We start from the raw sequence: 12,002 nt of genomic DNA on the forward strand, positions 1-12,002 counted from the left end.
TGAGAATATATATTAAGTGAAAAATGCAAAAGAATATATGTAGTATGCTACCTTTTTTATAAGAAGTAGAAGAAAATTTAAATCTGTATATTTATATCTGTATAATTTTTTTAAAAAGATTTTATTTATTTATTTGAGAGAGAGAGCACATGAGAGAGAGCATGTGTTGGGGGGGCAGAGGGAGAGGGAGAAGCAGACTCCCCGCTGAGCAGGGAGTCTGCCTCTGAGCTTGATCCCAGGACCCCAGGATCATGAACTGAGCAGAAGGCAGATGCTTAACTGACTGAGTCACCCAGGTGCTCCTATATCTGTATAATTTTGAAAAAATAAATACAAGAATGATAATACAAAAACTAACGAAATTGGTCACCCATAGTGATGGAGATGAAGGGGTTGTAGGAATAGGGAAAGAAGTGACCCTTTCCTGAGTATACCATTCTATACAATTCTGACTTCTGAATTTATATTAATGTCCCACTTGTCTAATAACATTAACAAGAATGAGAGAAAATATCAAACTAAATGAAAACAGTAACAAATGAGCCTAACCATTTCCAATGAATAAAGTGATTTGCCTGAGGAAGTTTTCATTTTTTGTTGTGGTAAAATATACATAGCATACAATTTATCATTTTAACCATTTTTAAGTGTGTAGTTCTGTCACATTAAGTACATCCATATTGTTGTGCAATCATTACCATCATCCACCTGTGGAACTCTCTTCATCTTGCAAAACTGAAACTCTGTACCTATTAAACAGCAACTCCCCACTGCCCCCAGTCATAGGCACCACTGTTCTATTTTCTTTTTTTTTTTATTTGTTTGTTTTTAGAGAGAGAGAGGGAGAGCAAGCATGCTGGTGTACATGTGAGCCAGGGGGAACGGCAGAAGGAGAGGGAGGGAGAGAATCTTAAGCAGGATCCACACTCATTGCAGAGCTCCACGTGGGGCTTGATCTCACAACTTGAGATCATGACCTGAGCCCAAATTAAGAGTCAGATGCTTAACCCACTGAGCTACCCAGGTGCCCTGGCACCATTGTTCTGTTTTCTGTCTCTTTGAAATTTGACTACTCTAGGTACTTCATATAAGTGGAATCATATATGGTATTTGTTGTTTTGTGAAAGGCTTGTTTTACTTGGCATTATGTCCTCAAGATTTATCCATGTTGTAGCACATATCAGCATTTCCTTCTTTTAGAAGTCTGAATAAAACTTTGTTGTATGCATGCACCATATTTGTTTATCCATTAGTCAATGGACACTAGAGTTGCTTCTACCTCTTGTCTATTACAAATAATGCTGCCATGAACATGGGTGTACAAGTATCTTTTTGAGACCTTCTTTAATTGGAAGTGGGATATATATCCAGAAGTGGACCTGCTGGGTCATATAGTAATTCTATTACTAATTTTTTGAAGAAGTACCACATTATTTTCAATAGAGGCTGAACCATTTTACATTCCCACCAACAGTGCACAAGGGTTCCAATTTCTCCACATCCTTGCCAACGATTATTTTCTATTTTTGATAGTATACCCATCCTAATGGGTATAAAGTGGTATTTCATTGTGGTTTTGATTTACATTTTCCTGATGATGAGTGATACTGAACATCTTTTCACGTGCTTATTGGCCATGGGTATATCTTCTTTGGAGAAATGTCTATTCAAGCATTTTGTCCATTTTTAATCAGGTTGTTTGTTTTTGTTCTTGATTTGTAGTTCCTTATATGTTCTGGATATTAATCCCTTATCAGATATACAGTAAACAAATATTTTCTCTGATTCCATGGTCTGCCTTTCGACTCTGTTGTTTCTTTTGATGCACAAAAGCATTTAATTTACTTACCTATGTAATTTTGTTGTTCATGATTTTAGTGAGATATCCAAGAAATCATTGCCAAATCCAATATCACAATGCTTTCTTCTTATATTTTCTTGTAAGAGTGTTCTACTTTTAGGTCTTGCATTTAGGTCTTTGATCCACTTTGTATATAGTATAAGGAAGGAGTCCAACTTCATTTTTTTGCATATCAATACCCAGTTTTCCCAGTACCGTTTGTTGAAAAGAATGTCCTTTCTTCATTGTATGGCTTTGGCACTCTTCTTGAAAATCATATGACCATATATGTGAAGGTTTATTTCTGGGCTCTCTCTTCTATTCCATTGGTCTGTATGTCTGTCTTTATGCATTACCCCAAATAAGTTTTGAACATAGCACCTTGACTTCAATCTAAAGAAAAATAAGGTAAACAAATTTTGACTCTTTTCAGCAGGTTTATTTGTTGTGGTGATATAAGCATTGCAAAACTATTTGGTGGGTATTGCAGAATTGGGAAATGAGGGACCATAGTGAGGTTTTTGGGAGCCAGAGCAATATGGAAGATAGGAGAAACAGATAAGAAATATGGAATGGGGGAAGGCAAGCAAAAACTTAGGTTGGATCCAAATTAGAGGCATTGGTATAAATTCATTATTTCAATGATATTCCGACACTCAGTGGCAATGAGCAGAGCCTGCGCCCAGACATTCATTTCTAAATACAATTCTCCACAGAAATGAACCAGAAGTTTATGGAGAAATGGCTTACTCAGAGGCTGGAGCAGGGAAAATACAAATATGAGATGAGCCTGGAATATCTTATTGTGCTGGAAAATAAGGAAGTGTCAAAAGAATGATGAGGATATGTTAAGAAAAAATGAAAGACCTTTCACTGGTCAAGTCTGGGATAATTTGGTCATTAAGGTGAATAAGAACAATAATAGAGTGAATAAATCACGAATCCATGAGTCCATAGTGACAATAGATAATAAATTAATAAATACGTGGGAAGAAAGGGACAGTTCTTCCACAGGGTAGAATGCTGGTTAATAAACACAGTAGAATGGATGGAATTAGAGAATCACCATTGAAAAATCACCTTAGTAAAGACAGATTTAGGCAAGAATTGTCATGCTTGCCAACTTGGGAGAGGGAGAGTTTGACAACAGACAGGACATTTGCATGGTCTCCGAGTATCTACGTACAAGTTTCTTATTTATTACAAGTGGGAAAATAGTAACTATATTGTGGAGAAACCGGACAACACAGAGGACTGTGACTTCATCAGTTAGGGACAAATGAACCGTGTTTAAATGTAAACATCTGGGCTTTGAGGAGGATGACCAAGATAGTAGTAAGGCACCTTCAGAAACACCTCAGTGTAGGCAGGGGGCATGAAAACATGGAAAGTTGAAGGAACAGAAAATGTTATTTTGCAGAGACTGAAGAACATGTACCTCATCTGTGTGAGGAGCTCTACCTGAAGCAGAGAGAGCAGGAGTGGGGTCTGTTGCCTGGATCCCCCTTCAAGAAGGCTTGCTGCCCCTGTCTGTGGGAGCCCAGTCCCTGGGCAGAGAGCTTCCTGGCCCCAGTTCATACCCGTCCTAGGGCCACTCTCTTCAGGGACTGGTACGCAGGGGTGTAATGGCCCAGCCCTCATTAACCAGATGGGGACTATCGGCAATGGTCATGACAGACCCCCTCCCAGATTGGTCAAGGTTTCGTCAGGCCTGCCTGGCCACTGGACTTTCTCCTCTGCAAAACCCGCTTTCTCCTCTTGCCTCTCACAGTTCAATGCTCTAGTCGGCTTGCACCTGAACCTCAGCCTCTGCTTCCGGAGAACCCCACCTGCAATGGGCTCCCTCAAAAGCTCCTGCTTTTTCTACTAAATTAAGCAGGAAAATAAGGACAAATCATACACTTATAAAAATACATTGTTTCAGAAGAAAGCAACAGATGAACACAGACTGTTCCAACTAATGAAAATCTTGTTTTTGGAAATCTGTTTGTCAGTTACTTGGACTGGAGGATACATTTTTTCCGGGATGCACACTGTTAGGAAGAGAGAGGCTGGATTCTGTCTTCTGTTTCCTAGGCCTGCTGTAACAAAGTAACACAACCTGGGCCTTGAAAGCAGAGAAATGTGTTCTCTCAGTTTGGAGCCTAGAAGTCCACCACCAAGGTGTGAGCAGGGCCATGCTCTGTCTCCCGGCTTCTGTGGTTGCTGGCAATCCCTGGCGTTCCTGGCATTGTGGGTGCATTATTTCAATCTCTGCTTCCAACTTCCTTCTGTCTGTCTGCCTGTGGCCTCTCTGTCTGTATCACTTCTCCTTTCTTTATAACAATGAGTAAGGGACAGGCGAGGCTAGGTAGGGAGACACAGGTAGAGGGCTAGTAACCAGGCTCCCAGAAATCCCAGGTGTGGAGAAACGTTATAGACAAGATATTAACCAGAGAGAAGGGAACATAACAAATCCACCTTGTTTGTTCTAAGTATTGATGAGACATTTTCATAATATCCACAAATCCACCTTGTTTGTCTTAAATGTTATAGACAAGATATTTACCGAGTTCCCTGGTCAGTTTTCTATAAAAGACCGACCATAAAAGCCTTCTGTGGCAGTCCATTCAGGACCCCTCTCCCTCTAGAGAGCGTTTTTTTCTTCCTTTTCTCACCTTCGCTTAATAAACTTCCACTTCATTTCACCGTTTTGTCCACAAGATTCATTCTTCAACTCATTCTTCAACTCTGTGAGAAAAAAACCCTGCAACACCAGTTATATTGGACTGAGGGTCCACCCAACTCCAGTAGGACCTCATCTTAATTTACAGCTTAATTGCAACTGTCAAGACCCTATTTCCAAATAAGGTCATATTCACAGGGTTATGATTTCATCTCTTGTGGGAATTGTAAAAAAAAATTCCTCTTTCCTCACCCTGCCTTCTCCCTTACAGTAGAGCCTCCTATCTCCCCAGAAACCACATGACCTTTTACCTGTTCTCAGGGCTCCTTATGTGTTTCTTCTCTACTCTCAATACTTCTGGCCACCAGATAGGGGGGCGGGCTCAGGTGTTCCCATACCACACAATTCTGCAATACCTCTGGGTGTCCTACAATTCAGTGCAGTCCTGATACCATCTACCTGGAGTTACCATCAAATCTCACAGATTAAGGGCTCAGTCCCACAAGACTTCACCCCCCCCCCCCGGCCCATTTCAGAGACCCAACTGCAAGTCCAGATTGTCTCCTGTGCTTCTGACCAACTGATTATCAATCAGGTTCCCACATCTCTCTTCTTGGATTCAAACAATTTGTTAGAACATCTCACAGAACTCAGAAGAATATTTTATTTACTAGATTGCTGGTTTATTATAAAAGGCTATAACACAGGAATAGCCAGATGGAAGAAATGCATAGAGCAAAGTGTGTGGGAAGGGATGTGGAGCTTCCATGCCCCTCCAAGCCTGCCTCTTTCCTAGCATCTCCATGTGTTCTCCAACCCAGAAATTCTCTGGATCTAGTCCTTTGGATTTTTATGGAGGCTTCACTACATAGGTATGAATTATTAAAGCATTGGCCATAGGTGACTGAACTCAACCTAGGAGGGGAGATTGTGGGGGGTGGGTTTGAAAGTCCCAACCCTCTAATCACATGGGTACCCTGACAACCAGCCTTCATCCTCATAGTTGTCCCAAAGCCACCTCATTAACACACATTAAGGTGTGGTTGAAAGGGGTTTGCTTTTGAATAACCAGATACCTTTTTTGCTCTAACCACTTGGGAAATTCCAAGGATTTTAGGAGCTCTGTGCCAGGAACAGGGACAAGGACTAAACATAATATTTCTTATTATAAATCACAATATTGCAGAGACTCAATTCAACCCATGACCTATTGTGTCTTAGACTAGCTCACTGTAGCCTGTTTAAGCCCGATAATGCTGAACAATAGCTGTTACACTGAAAGATTACTTTCAGGAACTATTTCTACCATCCCCACCCAACCTGCCTGATTCCTTGGAGGTGGCTTGAAACAGCAACATGTTGGGGGTCTTTAGAGAAGAGAGGTGGAGTGAGGGGATTTTGAGCCGTGAGAACAGGTAAAAGGTCATGTGGTTTCTGGAGAGATAGGAGGCTCTACTGTAAGGGAGAAGGCAGGGTGATGTTTGGGAGGCTTCCTGCACATAAAATCATATCATGACCCTGGATTGGACTCCTTAGGCAGGGGCTTTGGCTGAAGTGCAGGCTTGTAGTGGAGGGACACTGTGGACAATATGGGGATCCAAGGACAATTATGGTCCAAGGTAGGACCTCTACTGTGCTGGTGGCCCCAGCTCTAGAAGCCACCTTGGCGACAGAAGTGCAGGGGGTGACGGGGTGGTAAGGATGGGGGAGCAACCACACAAAGGCAGCACATCTGGATAGCTATATTCTTCTAAAATACAAATATGGGCAAATTTAACCAAAAATAAGTTCCTTGAACCAAAAAGGTCTCTGCCAATATATGATAAAATTAAGTATTTGTTAAGAGGTTTTAAAGTACATCATGGCTACAAAGCTGGGGTTGTCCAAGCTGAAAAATTCCTGATAAAATAATCCAGCTCTTGAAGCTATTAGGACAGTGCTCTTGGTCACCCAGACAAATGTGCTCATACCCACCTTGTACATGGAATTTTTATAGCTTATTCGTGGATAGAAAATAGCTTAAAATATTTGCAGGAACTTGTCCCCTTCTTCACAAAGAGCTGTAGCTAATTAGAATTTCCATTTTGTTTTGCTCTCTGACCTCTCGATTGGCTTGTAAGCTATTAAGTGATATTCTAGCCATTTGTTTGGGATATGGGAGTTATTTTGCATCTACTTTGCAAAAAAGCATTAAACACGGTGTCAAAACACGTTACAGTTATTAGGCAATTTAATACAACGTCACTGTTTTTCTTAGTGGCCAATGACTCTGTCTATGAAAAACAAAGCTCTTGCCTCCTATTTAGTATTTTAGGACGCATTAGTGATGCAATATTAATGTAGTGAGGAGGTTGTTATTTTTAGACCTGGTTAAATTAGGAATAGAAGAGGGCAGTCATACAGGCAAAGTTTAGTAAAAATGTATGTGGGACTAAAATGTAAATAGTTGGCGTAATTTGAAGAGTTGACTATGAATCCGCACTTGAATGTTTTCACTTGAAATGTACAAGATAATTGGTCAAAATATATATCTTTTTACAGAACATCCTCTTTTCACTACTAGTTTAACATTTGTGAGAGAAAATTAAATTGCCTCTGAGTCTTTGAACAAAGAGGTAAGTGTAACAACTACTCCTGATTTGGTTGGGGCCAAAATTCCACTCAGGCTCCACCAAATGTTTAAAGGAAATGCCTCCTTCATTAGATACAGTAGCACAAAGAATTTGTGGCTAATTAGAATATGTAGCATGTATCACAACCCTTATAAGTGCTTGCAAAGATCAAAACACATTTAAAAACAGATTTAAAAATCTCCTTCCTTAAGGGTCTAATTGGACTTACAAAATATAAAGATAGGCAAGGATAAAGCTCTGTGCCATTAAAACACACAGAAAATGAGTTCTGTGATAACACAATAGTAATTCTGAGCCTATTCCAAATTATCAAAACCGATCATAATTCACATTTTTGACTTATCAACCAATCTGAAGTGCAATTTAGGAGGAAAAAAAGTAAACTGGAATTAAAAATAATTCAGGAATTCTGCCTGGCTTAGCTGAAGATCCGGAGTTGGAGTCATGATATTTTCTGTGAAATTTACCTGAATAAATGTTAAATATAACTTGACACCTAAGCTTGTCCTCAACATGGGAAAAAATTGGGGTTATTCCTCATTCATGGTGAAATCTACATGGAATGGCATGAGCCACATTTTTCCTTGACTGAGGAGAAAACTGGGTGGGAACTAGGAGGAAGAAACATAAGCAAGCAAGGAATGCTGGCAGGTGGGCCCAGTGGTGTTGGGGATGAAGGAAATGCACACAAAATCAAGGCTCCTACAACTCTGGAGGTGGAAGGTGCTTCTGAGATCACTTGTCCGTGGACTTCTGCTGAGTGCAGGGAAGTCCGCAGGGCTGAAGATCTTCTTCTTCTTCTTCTTTTTTTATTGTTATGTTAATCACCATACATTACATCATTACTTTTGATGTAGTGTTCCACGATTCATTGTTTGTGTATGACACCCAGTGCTCCATGCAGAACGTGCCTTCTTTAATACCCATCACCAGGCTAACCCATCCTCCCACTCCCCTCCCCTCTAGAACCTGCAGTTTGTTTTTCAGAGTCCATCGTCCCTCATGGTTTGTCTCTCCCTCCGATTTCCCCCCCTTCATTCTTCCCCTCCTGCTATCTTCTTCTCTTTTTTTTTTTTAACATATATTGTATTATTTGTTTCAGAGGTACAGATCTGTGATTCAACAGTCTTGCACAATTCACAGTGCTCACCATAGTCCATACCCTCCCCAATGTCTATCCCCCAGCCACCCCATCCCTCCCACACCCCACCACTCCAGCAACCCTTAGTTTGTTTCCGGAGATTAAGAATTCCTCGTATCAGTGAGGTCATATGATACATGTCTTTCTCTGATTGACCTATTTCGCTCAGCATAATACCCTCCAGTTCCATCCACGTCGTTGCACATGGCAAGATCTCATTCTTTTTGATGGCTGCATAATATTCCATTATATATATATATATATATATATATATATATACCACATCTTCTTTATCCATTCATCTGTTGATGGACATCTTGGCTCTTTCCACAGTTTGGCTATTGTGGACATTGCTGCTATAAACATCGGGGTGCATGTACCCCTTCGGATCCCTACATTTGTATCTTTGGGGTAAATACCCAGTAGTGCAATTGCTGGATCATATGGTAGCTCTATTTTCAACTTTTTGAGGAACCTCCACACTGTTTTCCAGAGTGGTTGCACCAGCTTGCATTCCCAACAACAGTGTAGGAGGGTTCCCCTTTCTCCGCATCCCCGCCAACATCTGTTGTTTCCTGACTTGTTAATTTTAGCCATTCTGACTGGTGTGAGGTAATATCTCATTGAGGTTTTGATTTGGATTTCCCTGATGCCGAGCGATGTTGAGCACTTTTTCATGTGTCTGTTGGCCATTTGGATGTCTTCTTTGGAAAAATGTCTGTTCATATCAGGGCTGAAGATCTTCCTTAGAGACAGATGCAGGGAATAAAGGGTAGCCTAATGGGTGGGGCTCTGGGTACCCAACACCCTCCACAACCAGCGAGGGGTCTGATTATTATATTTGGGTCCTGCATAAGATTTGGTATGAAAAAAGCCTCTACTGTATGGCATAACAATATTTAAAAATCATTGTTGTTGGGTCCCCTTTTATACTCATTCCAGTAGCATAGGAGAATAAACAGCTAAGGATGGATGCTCAATATCTAGTCTCATGTACACATGCATTTTTTTTTCAACAAATATTTACAAAGAACCTACTAAGTAGCAGCTAAAGTGCTTCCTCAATTTTCTGGGCTGGCTAGAATGACCCATGTGACAACGTGAAAATGGATGCCATTTTACCTCTCAGCTGGAGGGAAATGATTTGATAAGTTTGTGCATAACAACTCTGTAACATGCTCAGCATGTATTCCAAATAGAATTATCAAGAAATGACAAGCTTCCTATTTCCATCCACATATCACAGACCTAGATTTAGGCATCTGAATGATGAGAAATGTTAGCCATTTGTAATTTTAGTTCAAAAGATATTTGCTGTGTGCCAAAAATTGGTGGGGGAATAACTACAAGGAGGGACAAAGGCTGGTGCAGAGGGCACCATGGCTTGGGCCCTAAGTAACCAGAGGGAAAGTAAACCTACTGCTTGGAACTCTGTACCCTGCTTGTTAGAAAGAGGGTAGTGAAGTCTGCAAGGGAAGCTATAGCCAGGCCCTGCATGGGAGCAGAGGGGGCTCTGGGGCTCATAGTATGAAAAGGACCATGGACTGATGTGCTCCAGAACCTTCTGGCGTGTTCCAGCATTCTGCAGCTTGTATCCTCATGGCAAGATCTCAGGGCGCAGCTGAGGTTCTGAAGCCCCCTGTTTTAGAATGCTGATTCAATTCCTGGCTTCTGGGCAGTCTTTTCTATGGAATGCTGACCAAGAGAGGAATATTCTCTTTACCTCCCTCTGAAGTAAACTCCTGTTTACTTGGGATATTGGAAGTAGGATGACCGACTCGTGCAGGTTTACCCAGGACTTTCTGGCTCATCCCAGGCAAACTGGGATGACCAGTCATCCTAAGGAAATAAGAGCCAAGTGAATAGAGAGGGTATTTCAGTAATAAAGCATTGCAAAAGTGAGTGGCTTAAAACCACTCTCCTTTTGTTTACTCACCGCTCTGCCCTCTGCGGGGGTCAGCTGGGCGGTTCTTCTGGAGTTATTGATGATTGTTTGCGTGGCTGCATTTAGGCAGCGGGTCAGCCGGAGGCTGGGGTTTCCCGTTTCCACGTGGCCTCTCCAAAGGGCTTTTCACATCAGGGTAGCTGAACATTCTACAGGGTGGCACAGGGCTCCCGAGAGTGCCACGCCTGCCTGGCTTCTCAAGGCTTAGGCTGCAACTGGCACAGTGTCCTTCCAGTGTCCTTCCACTGTGTCTTATTGCAAAAACCAGTCACAGTGCCACCGTAGCATCAAGGTGAGGGGACTTCGTAAGGAGTATCAAGGGGTAGTTCATGGGGGTGGGGGCTACACATGGGACAGTCTACTCCACAGGTGCAGTGGGATGCTCATTTGAATTCACAGGATTCAGGTGCCTGATTCACCTCTGACCTGCTTGCTGGGCCACCTTCACCTTCACACTCTCAGAGAGAACGGAGTATGGATAGTTTCGCTATTGGCCAGGGTCTTCAAGAGCTCTGAGTGAGGTATACGACAAAGGTATCCCTATTATTCTTGCTTCTGATGAGCGTACTGAGGAGGTGAGTCCCTGTTAAGGTTGCCAGAAGGTTTGCACGAAGCAACAGGTTAAGAGGCCCAGGTCTTACAATGTTGAAGTGAGGCGGTAAAGGACCTGATTCTGCCAGGCAACACTTCTGGGGAAGTAAATGTAGATGCTAGAGTATGGGCTCCGGGCACGAATTACACAGACCACCAAAGCACAGCATCTTGCTTAAAGGGACTGACCCTTCTCAACATACAACCTCCCTACCTCAGACCCCAAATCTCGTCTTAAAGTTTGAACCAGTGTGCGCCTTGGTTCCCTCTCTACTGCAGCTCTAACCCCTGAATTGACTTGGGTTTCCCAACCCCCTTTCCTCCGTTGGTGTGAGCCTCCCAAGGGCAGGACTGAGGCCCGGCTTTCTGGAACACACAGATGGGGAGGGGTGCACTCTCTGGACGAGCCCATCCCCCCCCCCACGTCAGAGCACCTCCAATGCTGGCTTCCCCACCACTCCGCCCCGCCCCCGCGCCTCTTTTTCTTTTCTTTTTTTTTTTTTGCCGGAAAGAATGGGGCCCCTCAGCCTCCCCCAACACAAACTCTGCCTTGAAAGAACCGCGGAGCTGCCTCAGGGCCCTGGGACTGCTGCTTGGCGTCGTCCCCTTTCTCCTCCCGACCTCCTCTTCCACCACTGTGTGCCCTCCCTGGGCATTTTGACTTCGGGCTCCTTCCCTCTCTTTTTCTCGCCGCCCAGCGCCGTATCGCCGCCAGGCCCCGCGCGCCCCGCCTCCGCGCTGTCGCTTTAAGCCGGTCCCCGCGCTGCGCCCCTCCCTCACCCCTCCTGGCGCTCCTCCGCTGCTCCTCGCCGCCCCTCCCGCTCCTCCTCCTCTCCCGCTCCTCCTCCACCTCCTCCTCCTCCTCCTCCTCTCCCACTAGTCCTCGCCGCCGCCGGCCCGCCGCCCGCTCCGCTCCTCGCAGCCTCCCGGACCCGCAGCCATGGCCGACATCAAGACGGGCATTTTCGCCAAGAACGTGCAGAAGCGACTCAACCGCGCGCAGGAAAAGGTCAGAGCGGGCGGCGGGGCAGGTGGCGGGGGCGCGGCGGCGAGGGCCGAGAGGGCTGGGGGAGCGGCGGAGGCCGGGCCGGGGCCGGGGCCGGGGGACGAGGGGACGCCCTGCCCGGCGCCGCGGCGGCTGCCCCGAGGCGGCCGCGGGCGGGGAGGCGGGAGCGCCGGGGCGCGCG

General features: G+C 44.1%; 1 protein-coding gene across 1 annotated transcript in view; it reads left to right on the top strand.

The window, feature by feature from the left end:
* Positions 1 to 11,654: 11,654 nt before the first annotated feature.
* The window catches only part of AMPH (amphiphysin), a 282,343-nt gene continuing 281,995 nt past the window's right edge, over positions 11,655 to 12,002 (top strand). The window contains exon 1 of the mRNA XM_078059989.1: positions 11,655 to 11,824. Coding sequence (XP_077916115.1) covers positions 11,756 to 11,824 — 69 coding nt within the window. The 5' untranslated portion in view covers positions 11,655 to 11,755. The remainder of the gene's footprint in view (positions 11,825 to 12,002) is intronic.

This window comes from Halichoerus grypus, chromosome 12 (genome assembly GCF_964656455.1).
Source record: "Halichoerus grypus chromosome 12, mHalGry1.hap1.1, whole genome shotgun sequence".
Taxonomy (NCBI): Eukaryota; Metazoa; Chordata; class Mammalia; order Carnivora; family Phocidae; genus Halichoerus; species Halichoerus grypus.